This window comes from Exophiala bonariae (assembly GCF_035927105.1).
Source record: "Exophiala bonariae strain CCFEE 5792 chromosome Unknown scaffold_18, whole genome shotgun sequence".
Classification (NCBI taxonomy): Eukaryota; Fungi; Ascomycota; class Eurotiomycetes; order Chaetothyriales; family Herpotrichiellaceae; genus Exophiala; species Exophiala bonariae.
The window spans coordinates 239,385-261,430 of NW_027042493.1; the positions used below are offsets into that span (position 1 = coordinate 239,385).

Genomic DNA, 22,046 nt, shown 5'->3' on the forward strand with positions numbered 1-22,046 from the left:
AAGGAATGGCACGTCGGAAATTCCGCTCAAAACCCAAGAACAGAAACGGGCTAGCCTTTTAGATCTACTTTTTACTAAGGCTAATGTGGAGAAATTGCCCCGGCGATGCAGGCAGGTAATCAAGATAACGACCAGCACCGCAATCTGACTGGGGCCAATTTGAGGCTAGATCGGAACCCGGAGCTGCATAAGTCCATGTCCATAAGCTCGTTAAAGCACCAGTGAGTCCCAGAGCAAGTTCCGACGGCGGATGAGGGATTCAACCCAACCATGTTGATGTTAGGTTAAGCAGCTCTACAGTACACATCAAAACTAGACTGGAAGTCTACTTGGCAGACTGAATCAGGGCGGGTGCATCACATTGCGTTAGCTCAAGCTACTCTATCACGTTCTCATGTTTTGGCACAGATCAGTCTTGCAACCCAAACTGATATTGTGGCTCATCAAACCAGTTTGACGACTCCCAAAACAACAAATACCAATCTCAGCGAACTTCCATTATCTTGTTGCAGTCAGCATGATGTACAATATTCGAAGAGCAAGTAAACTGCGTCGATTGACTGATAGATCCTGGAGTTCAGTCACAAGGTGTCAAAGTAATGGTGGCAAGCGCAATCTTCACACGGTTCCACTCATCATCAGTGGCAAAGATGTAACGACGGAAGAGACCTTTACGGTAACTGGATGTTTGAAAGGAGCCGAGATATCTCACTGCTCGACTGCATCACCTCAGCATGTTCATGATGCTGTTGAGTCTGCTAGCGCAGCTTTTCCAAGCTGGTCCGCGACTAAACCGTCGGAGCGACGAGATATATTTCTTCGGGCAGCAGACATCTTCGCAAAACGCAAGGATGAAATGGCGCATTACATACACGAAGAAATTGGCGCTAGCAAGGAATATCAAGAATTTATCATTGGTTTGGCGATTGAAGGCTTGAAAGATACGGCAGGAAGAATCGCTGGAGCAGTGACGGGTGAGGTCCCCACGTCCATCCATAAAGGAATGGGTGCCATGGTCCTGAAGAGACCTTATGGCGTTGTGCTCGGTATAGCACCCTGGTAAGGTAGCTGGACACCATTAGGCGTCTAAGACTAACATAGTGACAGGAATGCCCCCTTCCACCTCGGGCTACGCTCTATTACTTTTCCCTTGGCCACCGGAAATACTGCAATTCTAAAGGGACCAGAGTTCTCACCGCAATGCTATTGGGGATTTTCAGATGTCTTTCGTGAGGCAGGTTTACCAGATGGCGTTCTGAACACTATCTTCCATCGCCCTTCAGACGCGGTCGCCGTTACGGAGCAATTGATTGCTCATCCTGCCATCAAGAAAATTAACTTCACTGGCAGCTCAAAGGTTGGCAGCATAATATCCGCTTCCGCTGGCAGGCATTTGAAACCCGTCTTGATGGAACTGGGAGGGAAGGCGAGCGCCATTGTCCTTAAAGATGCTGATCTTGAGAACGCGGCACTGCAGTGTACATTGGGTGCTTTCCTAAATGTGAGTGCTAGAATAACTCCACGATCATTTCAGTCACATTCTAACTTCTATTTCCAGGCTGGTCAAATATGCATGTCAACTGAGCGAATTCTAGTTCATTCTTCAATAGTAGAATCATTCAAATCCATTCTCCAGGCAACCATCAAGAATGTTTTTGGCTCCGCAGAAGCAACTCCTGTTCTAGTAACAGCTGCATCTGCGAAAAGGAACAGAGGGCTCGTGGACAATGCACTTTCGCAAGGCGCACAGGCGGTCTTTGGTAACACCAACGTCACCGGAAAATTGGAGACTAAGATGTCTCCTGTGGTCTTGACCAATGTCACCAAAGGCATGGAAATATACGCTACCGAGTCCTTTGGCCCCAGTGTCTCACTTTACACATTCGACACGGAGCAAGGGGCACTGGAACTGGCCAATGACACAGAATACGGACTATCGGCCTCAATCTATACTGAAGACTTGAGAGCAGGATTCCGTATTGCAGAAGGCCTGGAATCTGGGGCGGTGCACATCAATACCATGAGTGTGCACGATGAGTTCGCTTTACCTCACGGCGGAGTGAAGAAGAGTGGCTTTGGTCGATTCAACGGATACCAAGGACTGGAGGAGTTCTTGTACTACAAGACGGTAACGTGGCTAGAATAAGAAGGTGTGTTGGCTTTAATCGAGTTGAGTGCCAATTAGGAGACAGATAGCTTTTCAAGAGCCTCATACAGAATCCATGTTACAATATATACCCTTTCGCATGCACTCTAGTCTACAATTTCGAGTCTCGCTTTACAGTCTTGCGGGCATAAGGGTGTTTTAGACTTGGTACCAGATGATCGATTTCCGCAGTATTCACATAGTCCGGATGAGCGTCCCTCATTAGATCTGTCATTCCACATAATCGCATCGCCGTTTCGACCTCATCTTTGATAACTGTATCTTCTGTTAGCTCCACATCAGCGATAAAATTAGTCCAGGGAGTCTTACTCTCAACAGCGTGATCGATGCCCTCAGAGCCATATCTGATTGCGTACATGAAAGGCCTACCAATGCCGACTGCCGAAGCCCCCAAACAAATAGCTTTGACGACGTCGGAGCCTCTCCGGAAGCCGCCATCAACAATTATTTCCATTCGTCCAAATACTTCCGGGCAATTTTTATGGAGTTCAAGTAATGTAAGAATCCCAGGTGGTGCAGTATCAGCTGCTCGTCCGCCGTGATTGGTCAGGACAATTCCGTCACAGCCTAGATTCATCGCAATGACAGCATCTTGAGCTCGCTGTATGCCTTTGACCACGATAGGGAGATCTGTCAGACCTCGCATCCAGCGCAAATCGTCCCATGTAAAGCTTGAGTCAATCCAAGAGCTAGCCTGCCGTGCAAAGCCACCTCCCTTCCTGTCTTTTTTCCCACCAGGGGTGTCTGGCGTGATTCGTTCGTCAGCCTCGCGCTTGGATATCACGGGCAGATCGACAGTCACGAATATTGCCTTGACCTTCCCAGAATTTGCCATATCCTGAATTGCTGCTTTCGTTTTCTGCCGATCTTTGTTGACATAAACCTGGAAGAAAGCATGCTTCGGCGTGACTTCGAGGATCTCATCGTGAGGGAAAGAAGAAGGAGTGGATATGCAGTGGATAATGTTGGAAGTAGATGCCCCTTTTGCCATTGCCAGTTCCCCTTCAGGACCTCCGGCTTTGGCACCACCCATTGGCGCAATGTATATAGGCAGAGTCAGGTCGCAACCAAATAGCCGAGTCCGCGTAGATACCTTTCCAACATTTCGCAATATGGCCGGGCGAAGCCAGATCTTTCGAAGCATAGACAGGTTGGCGTCACGGGTGATGTTGTCATTTGAGCCACCGCTGATGATGGCCCATGGTTTTGCAGCAAGTGATCTTTGAGCAAATTGCTCAAAGTCGTAGAGATTGATGACCGAGTCCAGTGTAGAATCTCCACTGAGGTCAGCACCATCTGAGGAACGTTCCACGGCTTGAGTAATTTCATCTCGGACACTTGTAATATCAAGAACTCCCAAATGGAAATCTGAATCTAGCGTTTTCTTGATGAGACTTGCTGCGTGAACCTCGTTATAGGCCTGTGAAGCATCCTTCCCTGCATAGCTATGAATAACTGCAGGAATCTTAGCACGTCACATTCAGAATCTCCATTGCAGCTACTGACTGTCTGGCCCTCCAGGGTGCTCATCGGCAAAACTTGACATGTCATAAACATAGCCATTAACCACAATCCATATGTCATCCGCTTTATCGTGCAGCAACAGTTCTGACGCTGAAATCTTTCTCGCCATCCCCAATGTTCTATGTGTTTGATAGATGAAGTTGTAATGTTGACCTCCACAGACGAACCATCAAAATCATATGATCACGGGGAAAGTTTGTCCGAGTTGTTGTCCATTGGTGACCACTTTAGTGCCTCGTCTTCCTGCCAGGCCGTCTGTGGACATGCGTTTGGCCTAGGTCGTGTTGTGACCCCCTGCTGCTACCATGTTGGTGGCATGTCGGGAAAGTGGCCGGAAATCTTCCGCCGTTCCGTTCGGTACGTTGCCACTGTCAGATATCGCCTCGCAGAACTCTAGTTAGCTTCGGCTACGTCCACCCGACCAGTCACTCACCAGCTGGGAATGGCAACAGCTGCTACAAGGCCTTCACTGGATCTTTTACGATAACAAAACCCTAAGAAAGCATTCCTCTTGCAATTCCCAACAGCTCCAAGTTTCTTCATCCATCAGAAGATTGCACCGCTCCTCCATCACAATGGCGAGATACACAACTACCCCTTCATACTCGAGTAAGATTCTCCTGCGGGGAAGCTCAGACTATGAACGCTGTCGTCGTAACAACCCAACCGCGGATACGCCAGAGCGTTATCCACGAGAGATCCATGTTGTCACATCGCCAGAGGAGGTCGCAACGGCACTGAAACGTGCGACTGATTTGGGCACACAAATTGGCATTCGGTCCTCGGGTCACATAATGAACATGGGAAACCTTATCCAAGACGGCATTCTTATCGACACCGTCAACCTGAATCGTTATATCGACTATGACCCAGTATCACATGAGATCTGCTTTGGACCTGCGTGTCGAACTGAAGAATTATCATCTAAACTCGCAGAAGTCAAAAGGTTCTTTCCTCACGGACACGCACCAACAGTCGGGGCTGCTGGTTTCTTGCTCGCTGGTGGTCAAGGGTGGTTCTTGCGAGGCTGGGGTGCAACCAACCAGACATGGATCAACAAGATGGAAATTGTTGTTCCGGACGGTCGGACTGTGATTGCAAGCCCAACAGAAAATGTTGACCTGTGGTGGGCTGCTAGAGGCAGCGGTCTTGGATTCTTCGGCGTAGTCACTCGCTTCTGGTGCAGGACTATCCCCGCCTCTACTATGTGGGAAAGAATCTTCAAATTCGAGCTCGGCAACAAGTACGAGGAATTGATGACCTGGGCAATTGAAAGGGGCCGTGACACACCAAAGTATGGAACCGACCTCAATCTTACTATCGATTTTGCCGAAAAATATGACCCATCATACACGACAGATGACATCCCGGCTGGTGCTAAGCTCGTCTTGACCTTGAACTTGCTCTGCTATAGCGACACACTCCGCGAGGCTAGGACATTGTTAGGCGCATATGATAAAATCCCTTCATCAGTTCGGGAACAAATCATTGAGATGAGACCGGTTGAGAAGAGGACATTCCAAGAAGTCTTTGATCGCAAGCGAGGCTTCTTGGGAAATGATAGCACACAGAGATGGCAGATCAACAGCATCATGAATGATCCCAAGGTTCCGCTACCCAAGGTACGTCCTATAGTTTGACCCATGCCCGAAAGTGTTGAAGACTAATTCCTCCCTAGCTGCTGGCTGCGATCAAACCTGCTCTTACTGAGTTCCCCACAAGAACAACGTCTGTCTTCATGTGCCACTGTGATATCATGCCCAACGAAGAAGACGGCGCCTTGAGCTTAGTCCAAGACCTTTATATCTCCACCATCACTGGTTGGACCGATCCCAAGCTCGAGCCTGCCATCTACCAGCCCATGCGAGAGAAGTATTTCAACGCCTGGCCAGTAGCTGTTGGACAATACATTACAGAGATTGACATGAACAACGATGACGCAAACGTAAGTGATCGCAATTAATCCCGGTGTGCAAAGATTGAGCTGACAATTTCCCCTCAGATGAAGGTACTGTCCGACACGGCATTGGCCAAGTTCCTCAAAATTAGACAGAAGTGGGATTCTGCTGGTTTGTTTCCTAACTACAAGAAGTTTGTCACTGCAGCGGACAAGATGAACGCCCTCATTGCCCAGAGCCAGAAGGCTCGTCTATAGGTTTCCTAGCGTACGCGCATCGCCCTCCTGCTTCATATCACGAAGGGTACAGTGCTGATATCTCTGATCGCACCAGGGTAATTGATCAAGGATGTGCTTGTATGAATGGACTTCAAGTAGGGTTTGTCAATCCATATAGTGGAAGTCTCATTGATAGATTATCAACATCAATTGACACAATCTTCTAAAATTCCATAGCTCATGAATTACAGACTTAGATGTCTCACTAGACGTAGCCGTAGAAGAGTGATTTTTCATGGCACGTACATACTTAAAGATGCGGACACCATTGCACCTGTTCGGTTTATCTCGAGTTGGCGATCTGACTGCGCTGGTCAACTCAAGGTGCTTAGTATCACTGAGAGCAAGCCTTGGAGTTTAACAGGTCGAGACATTATCCACTGGCCGTGTGCTTTGGACTAAATACCTAATTATTTGTGCATATACTGAGACCTATCTATGAAAAGGGAGGTATGAAATTCCTGAACTTCATGCCGGTAGTGCTGAACATAGGGCGTACGGAACTCACCCCTTTCTGAAAGATGATACACATCTTTACAGCTGCCAGCGGTATCCTGGATGTCGCCAGTCCAAGTCCTGAATTTCATGAACAGTCTTCCCTTGGAGTTCAGCATCAATATCCTTTGCATCTCTTTTCCGGTTGTCCCAGGCAGCCCAGAAGAAGAGACCTATGCCAATAACCAGAATCATGCCCTGAACTGCAAGGTTCAGGCCATTGCCAATGACATAATCTGGCGAGTCGAATGGCAGAAACGCCCAAGTGCTAAGAAGTCCTCCCAGATTGCCAATCATGGCATACATAGCAACCGCCGAGAGCCGTGCAGTGTCCGAGACGACGGCCGCGGATACTTGTGATGCGGGTATCGCCCCATTGGAGAATATGCCAAGCATTGGGAGGAAAGTAGCTGCGTAACGAACTGATGGTTTGTCTGTGCTGAGGAATATGATATATCCCACCATAGCTGGGACGGCCGCAAGTGTGATGAAGATGTTTCGCCGCTTCATCCTCCAGCTGCCATAGCAAAGGACCAAGCAAGCAACCGTGCCGAGAGCATAAGGTGGAACCGTGTGTAGTTGCTGGCTGATGACCGTGTGAGTTGGGTAGATAGTCCTGACAATTGTGGGAAGGAAGAATGCAAGTCCGGATACTGTTATGTTGTTGAAGAAGAACATCAGCGAAGTTGCAACGACCACTGGACTAGTAAAGCCTTTGATGAATTTCTTCTGAGTGAATTTGTCAACAACCTCAGTTGTTCCAATTCGCTCAGCCTTCACACGGTCCAGGATCAGTTGCTTCTCCTCAGAAGTGAGCCATCTGGCGGTTTCTGGGCGATCTGTCATCATGACCAACGCAATAAGGCCAAGAATTACGGTGATGATCCCTATATATCTTGTCAGCTGGTTCACTAGTCAAAGATAGATAGCTTACCTTCGATAAAAAAGATCATTCGCCAGCGGGTTACGCCCGCAACCTGGTCCAGAGTCAAGATCCCTGATGCGAGCAGTCCACCAAATGCACCGGCCAATGATGCTGAGAGGATAAAGAAGCAGATGCGAAACACAAGTTCGTCTCTTGTATACCATCTTTTTGCATGTTGTTAGTAGTGAGGTGTGAGACTCTTGGATATGACACACCTTGAGAGATAGTAGATATTCGCCGGCAGCATCGCGGCCTCGAACACCCCTAGCAGGAAGCGTACTCCAGCCAGTTGTGCAAAGTCCTTCACAAAGGCTGCCCCAATGGAGGCAACTCCAAAGCCGATTACGCAACTTGGTATGAACCAACCTGGGCCGATATATTTGCAAAGGGCATTCCCAGGTATCTCAAAGAGGATGTAGGAGATGTAAAAGATGGAAAGGAGTGCATTATAGTCGTAGCCTTTCAGATGTAAATCTTTCTCTAGACCTGCGATGCGAGCATTGCCTACGGTTCTCAGTCAGTCATTGGCCCTGAATTGGGTCTAGATGTGCTCACCTATGTTGGACCGATCGATGAAACAAAAGACTAGCTGGATGTCAGTGCTTACTCTAAATTGCAGTATGTTGCTCATTTAGACACCCACGGTATAGAAGAGTGACAATTGGCAGGATCCACAGATCCATCTTCAATCTCAGCTTTTTCTCTCGCTGGTTGATAAGTGTCCTGATGATGTGTTAGAATCTCAGATCTTGACGGCGGGCAACTGGTACGCACTGTGCATCATCGATAGTACCCTCTTCTTTTGACTGAACCTCTCTGATTTGGTCCTTCAGCGAGCTGTTGCTGGCCTTTTCCATTTCCATGGCTGGATGTTGTCTATGAAGCGGACCTGGGGATGTTCGTGCTTGTGTGTTTGATAGCACTTCTTCAGGCGAAGAGTTATTGGAAAGACGAAAAGGTGGTTCTTTTGAATAATGGGTCTTCAATGAAGAGTGGGGTCTCATACTGGTCAGTATGATAAGACTGATACTGGCTTTCTGAGTTGAGTCGGACCGCGTCTCGAACACTTAGGACTCCAAGATATGTTCGGAAGCTAGTCTGTATGGCTTATCATGAATTCCGTAGCGAGTGACGGAACCACAACACCACCGTTCTGGCCAATGCCAACAACACTCGGGTAGTATTCGATCGACATCTGGCGTGATTCCAAATACCTTGCAGCAGAGACTAGCTATCTATCTATGAACCCACCAATGGCTCATCAGAATAATGCGCTAGCAATCTTCGCTGTTGTGGAAGCACCTTTGGTGTAACTAGATGCGCGACCCAAATCGCATGGATTTGGCTTGGCCGGAGGCGGGTAATCAACATCTGGAGTTTACCCGCATTGAAGCAGTGCTTCTGGCTCACAGTGAATTTTGAAAGCATGGAAACATTTTCACTGTTGACAGCAACTTTGCGGCCCAGGTGTTATGTATCAAGATTGGCAGATTCTGGACAACATCTTGTCCACCTGCAGTCTTCCTCTTGCACCCGGAGTAAACAACCGACAAACTTGGGGGGTTAGTTAGTTAGCCCCGGCCGTGCCCCCGCCCACGTGATATACAAATCGTACTAGATGCGATAGGCAAGTTGTCCGACAGACTCCTTTTCAGATGCTTTGTGATCTCATCAATGGATCTGCACTCGAAGTCATCCAGGTCATCTTGTTTGGTTAGTTTGGAGCTTTTGACCTTAAATCCTCTAGTCGGTTGTTTCCGAGGCTTGTACTGATTTTGGGCAATCAAGAAATCCGGGATAGCTGTGCTACCAGGTGGCCTGGCACATCTGACTCACACAGCTATGCCTGTCTCGTCGGCAAAATTTCATTCTGTTCAGGAGACCCATGCGGGCACTGTTGGTTTAGGATCAGGAATCTCTCGAGCTACAGATACTGACCGGCTTGTTCCCAGGAGGCTTTACACGACTATTTGCCCGCCCTCGCTTGATGAATTCAAGGGTTTAGTCTGCCGCAAGACAGACCCATCATTGTATCAACATGCTACCTGCATTGTATCAAACATTCCTGTGTACGACATCTCATTACTACCGAGACCGGGGTCAGAGCAGGAGAATGTCGATAGAATCCAGGATGAATGGCACCACATCTTACTTTCCGGACCTGGTGTATTCGTTCTGAAGAAATTATACCCTTCATCGCCGTCAACCCAATTGCTATTCCAGAAGGTGAACAATATCTTCGGCGACATCATCGAATCTGAAGCCCACACGAATACATCTGGTGGGGATCATTTTGCTGCAAACGGCAAAAACGTGCGAATCTGGAATTCGTTTCAGAAGCATGCAGTGTGCGACTCGTCATCCTTCGTGCAGTATTATTGCAATCCGTGGCTTGCCCTTGTCGCCGAGACCTGGCTAGGGCAATCGTATCAAATCACGGCACAAGTCAATATTGTCAAACCGGGAGGAAAACCTCAAGTAAGCCATCGCGATTATCACTTGGGTTTCCAGACATCAGACCAGTGCTCAACTTTTCCCAAAGCCACGCAAACTGCCAGTCAATTCCTCACTTTGCAGGGAGCAGTGGCACACAGTGACATGCCATTGGAATCTGGGCCAACGCGCTTTCTGCCGTTCTCCCAGCTTTTCGAGGAAGGCTACATGGCATATCGTCTAAAGGAGTTTCAAGAATTGTTCGACAGGAATTGGGTCTCGATTGCCCTGGAGCTGGGCGATGCGGTCTTCTTCAATCCGGCGTTGTTCCACGCCGCGGGAGAGAACACCAGCACCAAAATCGAACGGAGTGCGAATCTCCTGCAGATCAGCAGTGCATTTGGGAAGACAATGGAGAGCATCGACACGGTTACGGTTATCAAGAAAAGCTGGCCTAGTGTGCTACAATTATATCAAGAGCAAAAAGCCCTGACAGTGGAGGTAGATGCAATCCTGAAAGCAATCGCCCAGGGATACCCGTTCCCGACAAATCTTGACCGAAGACCCCCTGAGACGGGAGGTATGGCACCGGAAAGCGAACTAGATGTCTTGCGGAGAGCAGTTCAGGGAAGCTGGAGCACAGAGGTGGTTATTGCGGCCATTAAGTCGATTCAGACTGACTCCCTGCCATAATGTCTTATTCCTCTGATATCCATGTCTCTACCAAACGAGGACGGGCTTGATGGCCACACCGGATTCCATCCCATGCAAAGCTTCCTGAGCATCCTTTACGGGATAAAATTTGACAAGTTTCTCGACCGGGAACTTCCCCTCTCGCCACCACTGAATCATCTTTGGCACCCACTCTTGACCAGTAGTGTCGCCCAGGTAGATACACTCAAAGCCTTTGTTTTGAGATAGGAGTGGATATAATGGAAGCGTGAGTTGAGCATCCATTGATGGAACGCCAATTTGGATTAGTTTCCCATGCTTGCCTAAGGCCTCCAAAGATGCCTGAATAACGCTCACAACTCCAGTCGTCTCAAAAACGTACGAGATACGTCCTCCACCAGCCAGCTTTTGTAGCTCCTCGGTGAGGTTGGTGTCTGGCTTGCTTTCAAGAATTTGGGTTGCACCAAGCTCTTTGGCCACCTCAAGCCGATGGCCAATTCGGTCGACCGCAATTATTTCCTTCACGCCGACTATCTTGGCTGCCATTATAGCTCCAAGCCCGACCGCACCAATTCCGGTGACCACCACAATATCGAACGGCTTTGCTTTGGCATTGTTGATCACTGCTCCGGAACCAGTCATCAACCCGCAGCCCAGTGGTGCCAGCAGTTTCAACTCTTCATTATTGACAGTACCCTTCACGTTGACAACGCTTTGCTCACTCACAATGCTTTCGCCAGCGAAACTCGATTGACCGAAGAATTTAGCCTGGATATGGTCGCCTCCAGCAGTTTGCAGAGTCTTGTCACCCACAATATTGAGGACATGCCAATCTAGACAATAAGGCTGCTGGCTCACACCACAGAGGTCGCAATTTGAACAGTAGGTGTATGAAAGGAGGACCGGGTCTCCTACTTCAGCAGTGGTCACCCCAGACCCGATTTCCTCGACAATGCCTGCTCCCTCGTGGCCAAGCACTTTAGGGTATTCCAATCCTGCAACTCCTCCTGGAATACAGGAGACGAATACATCTGTGTGGCATATCCCGCTGGCTACCATTCGAACCCTCAATTCATTTTCTTGCAATGGTCGACTTGTTAGAACTTTTGTAGTTTCCACTTTCCAGTTAGGACCTGGATTAGGGGGATAGCAAACGACTGTTTGAACCTCGGTGGCCATTTCAGTACGCTGGTGATTAACTGACACTGCACTAGAGTAGTACTTATATGATCGTAGGGAGAGGTCTTGAGTGTTGCTACGAAGAAGAATTCAGAGTATCTAAGTACAGGAATTCAATCTATGAAAGTGACCCAAAAGCCGCGTGCAGCACATTTCGTATGAGTCGATTACACTTACTCGGATGTCGGAGTGGCTGACTACCTCTATGGCTTGGGCCCATTTCTGGCCTGAAGACCATCTCCAATGAGGGGAGGCTTGCGAATTATCCTCGGGCCGAAATTATTTCCTGGTACTCAGCTTATTCTCCAGACTTAGAATCTTTTATGTAAGCCCTTGGCAAAATCGAGTTTCTGGGGCCCCGGACGTCCTAAGGGAGTAAGTATTTATAAGCTTGGTCATGTCAGATTTCGAGTGCTACTACCTCGTACTCGTTCCTCACAACGTGATGTGGGTATCCTGTCGTCCCATCGTGTTCGAATTCTATTGCAGACTTTACTGTAAATCGCTGGCGGTAGTATTCGCTTGATAGTAGTAAGTACTTACTTATTACTTGTAGCCAAAGTACCTGGTACGATTCGTGCTGATTCGCGATGAGCTCGCACTGAATGAAACTGGGTACAATGAAGATTGTTCTTAAGGGACAAGCAGAAGTAGAAGTGAAATTGACTTTTATTAATAGTAAACTTAAAGTACTGCAAGTGGGATATAATTGAGAGCAAGTTAGTGGTGCCACCAAAATACTAACTTAACCTGCCTAAGTGTACTTACTAGTAGTTACTTAGTAGTAGTCTTCATAGTCCTAGTTAAGTATATAGAATATCCAAAGATTTAAAGTTCATTTACGATACCAAATATTCCGATATTACTGCCTAGGAGAGTATCTGAGGAGCTCTGGGCTCGCTCCCGATACTATTGGCTAACTCATAGAGACCGCTCTAGCCTAGCCTAGAGTCCTTGAACTACTTGCTGACTTCGCTCTGATTTTGCAGAATACATAACTGAGGCGTGGCTGAGATCGCCATAATTGAATTTTCGCTGAGACAACATCTAGAATGTGTTAAGCTCTATAATGCTTTGAACCTCGACTACTAGTAACTACTTAGTAGGTAGGGCATCTTAAGCTACAAAGTTAAGTAGTAAGTAAGTACTCAATACTACTTAAGTGACGTCTACGTCGTATTGCTAGAAGGTGAGGTTTATTCTATAAAGATATTAAGTAAGTACTACTACTTAGTACTTGAATAGGATACTTTGTACTTAACAGGTAACTACTGCTACGAGTCTCATACTGCGTAAAAACTACTTAACTATATAGTAATTTTAAAGGCATAAAGTACTTAGTACTTAGTACTTTATAACTACAACTTTATCTCGCGATCTAGACGCTCCCCCTCAACAAATTTGAAGTCTGGTACTTGGTAAATGTAAGTACGTACTTTTTGCTATTCGAATCGATAAAAAAAGTCCATTACTATTCACTTCAAAATATAATAAGTATAGCCTCATGTTTTCTGGCCCCGATATGTCCAGTGGTAGATTAGGAATTAACCACTACGGACTGTAGCATACAATCGAAGTGAAAAAGATTCGAGAGATCCGGTAGCTCTGCATCTCCGCTCCCGTTAACAACCCACGAAAAACCCAAGATAGGCTTAATTTCAAGTTTGCTATGGAGACCCTTCTCGTATAAACAAGGCGTCTGGCAAAGCTATTAGTACAAGTGTGTGCTCTGTGACTGTCCGAGGGTAGTGTCATTCGAAAAATTAGAACATGCGAAAGTGAAAGTTTCGACCTCTTCTAGACGAGTCAGAATAACCTCGGCTGAACCAACTTACATGAAATTCCAGGAGATAAGCTGGCTTTGTGGACATCGAGACTCGGCTCTCCTCTAAACACTTACAGTGTGTATAGAATACTGAGTAGTATGCGATCATCCACAGCGCTAGAGCCTATACTAGTACTTTTGTCCATAAAGGCCACGTAAGGGATACCTGCCCTCAGAACGGACGATTGAATTATTGACCGGGCGCAACATGCTTATTCTGTCTGTTCTGTCGAATGTGAGCACGGCTAAAGTCTGTCCCGGGTCGCAATCAATACTTAAGTTACCTTATACTTACTTCCCCAACTAGTCACTCAGTATTCACGTAGTGCAACGCAAGTTCTTACCAGCTCACTTGTCTCTCGTAGTTTTTCTTCTCCGCGCTAAGGATTAGAAGTACCACTAAGTACTTACTCTATTGCCTCTTAGTGTCTGTCATTTGCAAATAAGTCAGCGGCTACAAGTTGATAGTGGCTATGAAATGGCTCGTTCAGATCTAGGCAAGGTAAGTAAGCTTGCATTCCGCTGAAGTCCTCGATCTAACGCAATTGCAGCCAATCACGCTGCAACTTTCAGGCAAAGCCATCCCAAATCGACTTTACCGGTCGCCCCTAAGCGAGTATGCCTCCACGTATGACGAAGATGATGTTGAGAGAACGGGAATCCCAAAACCACGCTATGCTGAACTGTACCAAGGTATGTGTGTGGCTTCGAGCTGTCCCCTTCACCCCAACAGTGTGTGAGTGCCAACGGCTTGCCATTAACATTCCCAGAACTTGCCGATGGTGGTGCCGGGTTGATATGTTTTGGAAACATTCCAATCGACAGGCACAATCTCGAAAATTACAACAATGCAGTTCTCGATCCCCGTAATCCCTGGGATCCAGTCGCTGCCTTTGCACCAGCGATACGTGCGGCAAAGAGTCGTGGCGCCATCTGCCTTCCCCAATTGCAGTTTCCGGGTCGCCAGGTGCCAGAGTTCCTCAATCCACACCCAAAATCGGCATCAGATGTGCAATTGCAACCATGTCTGAACAAGACTTATGGCAAACCAACGGCACTAAACCTGACTGAGATCAAGCAATTGGTGGACAGATTTGTCTGGGCGGCTCAAGTTTTGGACAAGGCCGGGGCTGATGGAATCATTGTAAGCTGAAGAAATATCGGAAGACCTGTTTATTCTGGTGTGCCTTTGCTGACTAGATTGTAGCTCCATGCTGCGCATGGTTATATTCACAACCAATTTCTTTCACCCCTGACCAATCATCGAACAGATGAGGCAAGTTCCTTTGCCAAAGAACTGAAATCAGACACTGATATTGTATTCTTCCTCAGTATGGTGGGAACTTAGAAAATCGTGCACGCTTCATCCTGGAGGTCGTACATGCTATCAGTGAGAAGCTTCCATCGAATCGGTTTGTCATTGCTGCCAAGTTCAACTGTCAAGACTGTGAGCAGCCAAACATCCTTCAAATTCTTATTCCTGTCAACTCAACCCAAGTAGTACTTCTCATTTCTACTGTCTTCTCCCTATCTTTAGTCCTGAACTAACGAGGTCCATATATACAAACATAGTCATCGATGGGGGCCTCAGCTTTGCTGAGGCGTGCGTGGTTCTTAAATGGCTAGAAGATGCGGGTGTGGACTTCTTCGATATTTCTGGTGGCACTTATGAGTCGCCGGTCTGGAGAGGTGATATCATGAAAGAATTTGCTAAACGGCCGTCACAAAAGCTTCGTGGTAGCTATTTTGTTGAGTGGGCAGCGGAGATGAAGAAGGTACTTTCTCGTGCTATTATTGGAACAACTGGTGGCTGGCGTGATGCACAATTTATGGCGGAGGCAGTGATGATTGGTGATGTCGATATGATCGGGTTAGGAAGGACACTGAGAGAAGACCCAAACTTTGTCGCAAAAGCCCTGAATAGTCAGATCAGAATGAGTAGACTGTAGGGCTGGAGTCGGAAATGATGCTAAGTACTAAGTGACCCCTTCAGAGCAACACGTAACATCCTCTTTTCTTCGGATGCTCGTCGATGCGAAACAGGACGCCGTTCTTTTTCTCGCCAATCAATAAAGAAGGTTGACGGCCCAACGAAACAAATCGTTGACTAACCCACGAGGTCTGAGATGGAAAATGCAAAAAGAATCGGATGCAACAGCGATCCTTGGGTCAGTCCAGTATTCAAACAGACCTTAACCCTCCTGTGGTACGAAACCACTAGGTAGATAGCAGAGCCCCTGGATGTCCTATTTTTGTTCAGTGTAAACATCCCTGATCCGTGTGAAGGCGGCAGGCATATGCCAAAATATCGAGGCAGCTGTTCTTATCCAGCACCACTGCAGTGATCTTCCTTGACCATGCTGCGCAACTCTACACAGTAGAGTCTCGTCTCAATGAAGGCCATGCGAGGTGACATGGGCTATCCTAAAAAAGATTCCTGAAATTCTCTCCGTCGCCCAACAAATCCATACATGCCATCTGCTAGAACTGGGTGTTTTGCAGATCTGCTTGAACCCCACAGGAATTCGTTCTTCATCTTCCTGCTCGCAGAGATATGAATGGCCGCAGAGGCCAGTCTTGCCCCACAGGCTGTTATTCGCACTGCCGGTCTGGCTGAGCTTGCGCAAAATGAGCAAGAATTGGGTCGTTCTCCTAAGCCGGTAAGTGATTCCACCCAAAAAGGCTCAAGAAGCTGGAAGACGGCGAGATCGGCAGTGACGGCAAGAAGATGGAGTATGAGAACTTGGGGAAGAGACTTGGGTCGTGCCTCAGAGCTAGTTTCTGTGAGCTACAAGATTGAGATGTGTGAGAATATGAATTGGCAACAGCCTGTCGCACCGATATCCATTTTTTCACCCTCAATCGCTATCGTCGAGCAATCCCACTGGTCAGGGACTTTCAAAGTCGCACATAAGCATAATTGTGCACTTTGAATTCTCCAAGTGCAGGACTTCCTCACCCAGGTCCCGCACTACTGGTGTGAAATTAAGCCATTTCACAGCGAGCAACGTACTCAGCCAAATGTTCCTCGTCCTTGTAGAGATGGAGACGGGAGTATAATCGGTAAAGTGTTTATCAATGCACACAGCGTTTATCCCCTCCCCATTTTATTGTCTTGTCGCGGGCATCATAGAAAGCCGACTTAGGGAATACATCATCGCTAGGTCGATTGGTAGTGGAAATTGTGCAAAGTCCTGGTTGACCGATTTCTGCGCTGTCTCTCCGTTCTCAGAAGGTGAGAGTATTCAATGCATCAGAGCGGTGAGCTGGAGTGCACAGGCATGCAGCATCTCAGAGCATGCTGCCAAAACCTTGGCTCATCCAGTCTGCCAGTGGTGCAGTGAAGCCTTGGTTCATGCTGCCTTCATCACCAGGGAGAAAAGGCATTGAAAGATAGGTATCAAACTCGGCAAAAATGTCATGAAAAGGTATATTGTCATTCTGTTGCGTGACTTCTGCCACAAAGTCGAGATCAGTATTCTCGACGACGGAGACTTCTGTCTGGCTTGGGGGCTGACATGCTGTGCTGATACCAATATTGCTTTTCATTCCCCCTGCACGCACATGAAGGATCCTGAAAAGGTGTTGGCCGAGTAATGCGGCGATTCCAGACCGATGGGCCGGTGTCGTTCCGGCCTTCTCGAGCAGCAGCGCTAAACGTGTCAATAGGGCGAGAAGCTCAACCTCTGCGCCCGGCCGATTGCCATAGAGCAAGGGGAATAGACGCAGTGATAAGACAGCTGCATACGATATCATCGCCCAGGTTGGGGCGAGCATTGGATATAGTGGCTCACCCACGGCCGTGAGATCACGAATAGCCGTCTCACAACAGTTGATAGCGGCTTCAAAGCAGTCTTCCCTGATCGAACTAGTCCCAGAATGATGTTCGGGCGACTTGTAGATTTGGATGTGACTATGAAGTGCGAATGAAAATATCCATAACCGAGCATGCATGTGAACGTACTTCAAGAACATGTTTGAGATGAGTTCAGATGGAGACAACTGCACTTCAGGGCTTGAGATCCAAGTTTGGCACCAGTAATGCAATGTACTGTCGACTAAGTCTTTCACCCAGTGGCGAATGCGATGGTGAAGCTGTTGTTGTTTTTGGATTTCATTGAGCATTACAGTAAGTTGGCGCCGGAGTAAGATGAAGGCACATGTGTACTTATCGTTTGGATCTGCAAGTGGGTGCAAGTGCCACTTCTCAATATTGCGAATCAATTCATTCTCCGGGAATCCACCTAATCGTCCTCGCGCAGCACTGTGCGCTCGCTCCCAGAGCAGAATTCGTAGCCAGGTACGTTCTCGATTACGAGTAAGACGCTCGGTATGGGCTGCTCCTGTATCATTGATATTAAGTCTTTGTTGGGAGATTAGAACGGGATCGCCCAATGGATCCTGTTCAAGAGAAGATGATGCCATCTGGGACCCAAAGTTCGGCCGGCATCTTGATTTGTCCAGTCTCAGCTCAGTGGCCAACCCGAAGGCATGGTTAGTATAGAGCGAAGTCCTCTCGTCCGCCATATTGCTGCTAGGTGTGGGAGATAGCATGGAGATGTAGTACCCCTGCACGATTTCAACTGATTGATATCCGCTGGAGTGGACATGTCTTGATAGAAAATTACCATGATTTCGGAGACGTTTGGCCAGCAATTCTGCTCCATGTACAAACTCTGCAGAAGTTGCTAGCATCCAAGTAAGCAGCAACGCCGATTGACTTCGTACAAATGTTAAGCTGTGCAGGTGTGGATCGAGGATACCATTGATAGGATGAAGACGGGTGAAAAAGCTAGAATGAGGATTAGCATACACTTCCCTGTATTCGAACGGTGGAGCTAACTTACACCTCGAAGAGATGTTCTGCTTCCAGAATGGATAAAAGACCCAGTTCAACCGGATCTAGGTGTGGCCCGAGGTCCCTCTCCCTCGCGATTCCGGGGGGCTTGAAGTAGTCTGAATAATGACAAGGCAAAAGTTCACGTGTGAGGAGAACGTCAAGCGCTTGCTCCAATATCGTCCGATCTAGTTTCAGACCCAGAGAGATATACCCCGGACGACTCAGCAAGGAAGAAGCCTGGTAATTTGGTTCGTGTTCCCCAATTTCGGAGAGCACGAGCAAGTTAGCATTGGTCGGTAGGGACGATGTTGTAGAACATGACGCCTGATTTGGGGTGAGAGTCTCACGACAGGCATCAGCGACCACGCCCAATGGATTGGTAACAGGTTCCGCGTGCGAAATATCAGCCTCGAACGGAGATCTTATTGTCGGAGAATATTCATTTTCATATTCATCAGCCATTAATGTGGATCTGCGATCAGAGAGGCCAGATTGGACATCGAGCCCTATCGGAGCGGGCGGTGGCCGAGCACTGGCATCGATGTTGGGCACCATAAGCTCAACAAGCTCTTCGTTGTCATTGATAAGCTGGCTCGCGTTCCGAACGGACTCTGGATCGGAGTTAGGACCCATCTTTGCTTTTCGAAGCTCTTGTTGCATTTTCCGAAAAGCCTTTTCAACGCCCTGATACCGTCCTCGCGATCCTGGTTTACGGCCAGCGGGGCGTGAGGCTGGGATCTTACAGAGGTGATTGTGGCGTTTACATCGATCACAGGGAGTCTCGTGATCGCCCGCTGCGCTCGTGGCGCCTGACCTCGAGCATCGTATCTAGTTAAGCTACTCAGTTGGCTTTCCAATTTTTGGTTCGACTGCTGGCAAGGATATCACCTTCAGATTGCGACATGCCTCACACGCGGAAGTCATAATATCAGTAGAAGATGGCAAAAAGGACAGTGCTTTCAATTAATAGTTTGCCTGTACTGATGAGCAATGCGTGGGCTAGCATGGGAGAGACCCGAAAGTCGAGTTTGATGAGGTCTAAGAAAGACCCTGGTGGCAAACTCAGATTTTAGGGGAAACGGATCAACTTCCGAGATCCTTAAGCCTGAACCTTGCCGAAAGCACTGTCAAGGGGTACCCCTCAGCCCAAGAACGCTTCCTGAGTAAGACCTCCTCGAAGGACCGCGCAACCTCTTGCGAATAGTCTTTCAAAATACCTTCCTTAGGTGGATTAGGTAACGACAGCTGCTACCACTACGTATTCTGTATTGGCACACCACCAAGTAAGGCCTGAGTCATCGAAGTTGACAGTGGTTCTTTTTCAAGCACAATAGGTAGATCGGCAACAGGCCCCTTCGGCACCTTGATCTGGCTTCCGGGGGTAGCAATTTCCAACCATGATGCAAACCACTGCGTGAAGAAGTTTCAGTTAACGGACTTCTCGGGGTGAGTTAAGTGGTATATGAGTGCAAATTTGATCCATTCTTACGATTTATCTGGTAAGACAAGTTGCGCACCGCAAAGAGTAGATGGCCATCATGGAGCAAGTTACTGTTGATGTCCTTGTATGTGGTGGTGGCATGGCTGGTATGGCGTGCGCAGCATTCGCTGTAGAAGCGGGAGCCAAAGTACTAGTAGCAGAAAAGCAATCGCTTGTTGGAGGTTCATCTAACTACTCTGCTGGCATGTTGTAAGTTCTTCAATTATCTCTTCCCACCACGCGTAAATCTGACCAGAAGTTCGAACTAGCTGGGGTCCACGAGACTATGAAAGCATTCGATCTTGGATTCCTGATGGGGACGCGGATTTGCAACGAGCATGGCTCCACGATTACTCACGAGCAGTTGAATGGATGCGACAGGTTGGTGTCCCGGTTTCTGAAAGATTCAGTCCCATTATGACAATTGGTACGTCGATTTATAGTAAGTTGCACAGTCCGCCTAACAGTAATCATAGGAGTTGGATACCCCATCAAGATCCCGTATCTTCACGATCTGCACAGGAAACGTATTGAGATGAGCAAGAATGGTTCGAAAGTTCAGTTGAACACACAGGTATTGAGACTGCTTCAGGAATTTCCTGGCCTTCCTGGATCTCGTGTCATCGGTGCAATTCTCAGGTGTGCTCCTTCCTCAGAAGGTGCCCCTCAGACTTACATTGAAGTAACAGCGAAGAATGTCATTCTTGCGACTGGCGGCTTCCAGGGCTCTTCTGAAATGAGGTCAAGATATATTGGCTCTGGGACGGACACCATCTTCGTTCGGTCAAACAAAGGTTCCGTTGGAGATGGCTTGACGATTGCATCCCAGGTTGGGGCGGGAACGAGTCGTGGAATGGGCACTTTCTATGGACACTTACTTGCAGCGCCACTTCGCAGAGAAGACGTTGACCCAGAAGACTTTCTCTCGTTGGCGCAGTACCGTAGGTTCTGTGCTTCACCACCGCCTATGATACTAGACTTATGGTATGACAGAAAGCAAGCACTGCCTTCTTCTCAACGAAGCAGGGAAGCGGTTTGTTGACGAGTCGCTTGGCGATGAAATTGTGAATCAACACCTCGCTAGACAGGAGAACCGTCGTGGGTTCCTTCTCTTTGAGTATGATGTCCTTGTCTGCGGAGACAGCCACAAAGCTGATTACTTCATAAATGCAGCGATAAAACCAGACGTGACCATTGTCTCACTGCGCTCTTTCCCAATGCTGGGGATATCGATCGACTGGAGTTGGCACGATCTCGGGGGTGTAATGTTGCAAGCGCATCGACCATAGAAGGACTTGTCAGCCTACTAGAAGGCCTCGGTATTGATGGAGCTCAGACGCATCGCACGATCAAGCAGTATCACCAAGCGGTCGTCCGAGGAGAAGCTGATATCTCGCTGGCACCACAAGTCGGCCGCGGAGGCACGGCCCCGGCCAGTCTTATTGGAGGTCAAGCACCGTTCTTTGCCATGGAAGTCCAGCCATCGTAAGAGAAACAGGGGTTGATACTGAAGCGATACAATACTGACAATTATAGCATAACCTTTACCTACGGAGGCATCAGAATCGATGAAAAAGGGCATGCACTGACTCCTGACAACATCGTCATACCTGGCCTATTGGCCGCTGGTGTTGATGCAGGAGGGTTCAGCAACGTAGGGTATGCTGGTGGCTTAGCTCTCGCATTTGTTACGGGATTTTGGGCTGCAAGGGAAGTTTCCAGAGATATGGGACTGCCAGAGCTTAGCCTACCAGAGGTTAATCCCCAGGACAGCGATCTAGTGGTGACGAGTCATTTGTGACAGCAGCCTCGTCCGCCATTGCTGCGTGATCAGTGCAACCATTCGTCAAGCATGTGCCCCTCACAGAATTCCTTTTTACGTTAACAGCCTGTTCAAGGGCTCCAAGAACTTCAAAAAGGTCGATCGTTGCGTCTCTCGGTCTATATTTGGCGGCATTCAAGAATCGATTGATCTCCGCATCCTGTTAAATACCAAGCCTTCGGGTAACGATCTCAGGGTTAGCGCATTCAGGGCAGTGGTTTCGCGTCAAGTGAAGTGCCGAACAGTTTTTACTCGCCTGGCAGGTGCAATACCTCATCTCAGCCTTGATGCCTAGTCTTGATGTTTCTTGGACATACAGGGGCCGGAGTATCACTCCTCCGGAATAGATTATTGCTATTCCGGGCCGGACTAATGATGAGACAGCTTTGCGCATCTTCCCGTGTTCCAGCCTTCGACTTGTACTACAATACCCTTTTGACTCTAGAAGTGCTGGTGAAGAGCATTGTCATTTCCCCGTAACGTGGCTTATTGTCGTGGTCATCATATC

General features: G+C 48.0%; 9 protein-coding genes across 9 annotated transcripts; 5 read left to right on the forward strand and 4 right to left on the reverse strand.

Annotated features, from left to right (window-relative positions):
• Positions 1 to 520: 520 nt before the first annotated feature.
• On the forward strand, positions 521 to 2,146 carry LTR84_004026 (uncharacterized protein; the record flags this gene model as incomplete). Its single annotated transcript, XM_064847605.1, has 3 exons — positions 521 to 1,059; positions 1,108 to 1,501; positions 1,559 to 2,146. 3 exons carry the CDS (start codon positions 521 to 523, stop codon positions 2,144 to 2,146), a joined length of 1,521 nt encoding a protein of 506 aa, XP_064704717.1.
• A 112-nt stretch (positions 2,147 to 2,258) lies between these two features.
• LTR84_004027 (uncharacterized protein) lies at positions 2,259 to 3,800 on the reverse strand (the record flags this gene model as incomplete). Its single annotated transcript, XM_064847606.1, has 2 exons — positions 2,259 to 3,622; positions 3,674 to 3,800. 2 exons carry the CDS (start codon positions 3,798 to 3,800, stop codon positions 2,259 to 2,261), a joined length of 1,491 nt encoding a protein of 496 aa, XP_064704718.1.
• Positions 3,801 to 4,266: 466 nt separating this feature from the next.
• On the forward strand, positions 4,267 to 5,846 carry LTR84_004028 (uncharacterized protein; the record flags this gene model as incomplete). Its single annotated transcript, XM_064847607.1, has 3 exons — positions 4,267 to 5,313; positions 5,370 to 5,636; positions 5,694 to 5,846. 3 exons carry the CDS (start codon positions 4,267 to 4,269, stop codon positions 5,844 to 5,846), a joined length of 1,467 nt encoding a protein of 488 aa, XP_064704719.1.
• A 555-nt stretch (positions 5,847 to 6,401) lies between these two features.
• Positions 6,402 to 8,150, reverse strand: LTR84_004029 (uncharacterized protein; the record flags this gene model as incomplete). Its single annotated transcript, XM_064847608.1, has 6 exons — positions 6,402 to 7,249; positions 7,297 to 7,451; positions 7,503 to 7,791; positions 7,843 to 7,872; positions 7,931 to 8,010; positions 8,062 to 8,150. The coding sequence occupies 6 exons, from the start codon at positions 8,148 to 8,150 to the stop codon at positions 6,402 to 6,404; spliced, it is 1,491 nt and encodes a 496-aa protein (XP_064704720.1).
• A 979-nt stretch (positions 8,151 to 9,129) lies between these two features.
• Positions 9,130 to 10,413, forward strand: LTR84_004030 (uncharacterized protein; the record flags this gene model as incomplete). The annotated part of the gene is made up of 1 exon (XM_064847609.1): positions 9,130 to 10,413. One exon carries the CDS (start codon positions 9,130 to 9,132, stop codon positions 10,411 to 10,413), a length of 1,284 nt encoding a protein of 427 aa, XP_064704721.1.
• A 27-nt stretch (positions 10,414 to 10,440) lies between these two features.
• Positions 10,441 to 11,571, reverse strand: LTR84_004031 (uncharacterized protein; the record flags this gene model as incomplete). Its single annotated transcript, XM_064847610.1, has 1 exon — positions 10,441 to 11,571. The coding sequence occupies one exon, from the start codon at positions 11,569 to 11,571 to the stop codon at positions 10,441 to 10,443; it is 1,131 nt and encodes a 376-aa protein (XP_064704722.1).
• A 2,303-nt stretch (positions 11,572 to 13,874) lies between these two features.
• On the forward strand, positions 13,875 to 15,345 carry LTR84_004032 (uncharacterized protein; the record flags this gene model as incomplete). The annotated part of the gene is made up of 6 exons (XM_064847611.1): positions 13,875 to 13,898; positions 13,948 to 14,089; positions 14,167 to 14,540; positions 14,604 to 14,672; positions 14,729 to 14,843; positions 14,969 to 15,345. The coding sequence occupies 6 exons, from the start codon at positions 13,875 to 13,877 to the stop codon at positions 15,343 to 15,345; spliced, it is 1,101 nt and encodes a 366-aa protein (XP_064704723.1).
• Positions 15,346 to 16,687: 1,342 nt separating this feature from the next.
• Positions 16,688 to 19,059, reverse strand: LTR84_004033 (uncharacterized protein; the record flags this gene model as incomplete). The annotated part of the gene is made up of 3 exons (XM_064847612.1): positions 16,688 to 18,188; positions 18,244 to 18,974; positions 19,051 to 19,059. 3 exons carry the CDS (start codon positions 19,057 to 19,059, stop codon positions 16,688 to 16,690), a joined length of 2,241 nt encoding a protein of 746 aa, XP_064704724.1.
• An 862-nt stretch (positions 19,060 to 19,921) lies between these two features.
• On the forward strand, positions 19,922 to 21,517 carry LTR84_004034 (uncharacterized protein; the record flags this gene model as incomplete). Its single annotated transcript, XM_064847613.1, has 6 exons — positions 19,922 to 19,926; positions 19,986 to 20,143; positions 20,193 to 20,657; positions 20,710 to 20,833; positions 20,890 to 21,201; positions 21,253 to 21,517. The coding sequence occupies 6 exons, from the start codon at positions 19,922 to 19,924 to the stop codon at positions 21,515 to 21,517; spliced, it is 1,329 nt and encodes a 442-aa protein (XP_064704725.1).
• Positions 21,518 to 22,046: the final 529 nt, after the last annotated feature.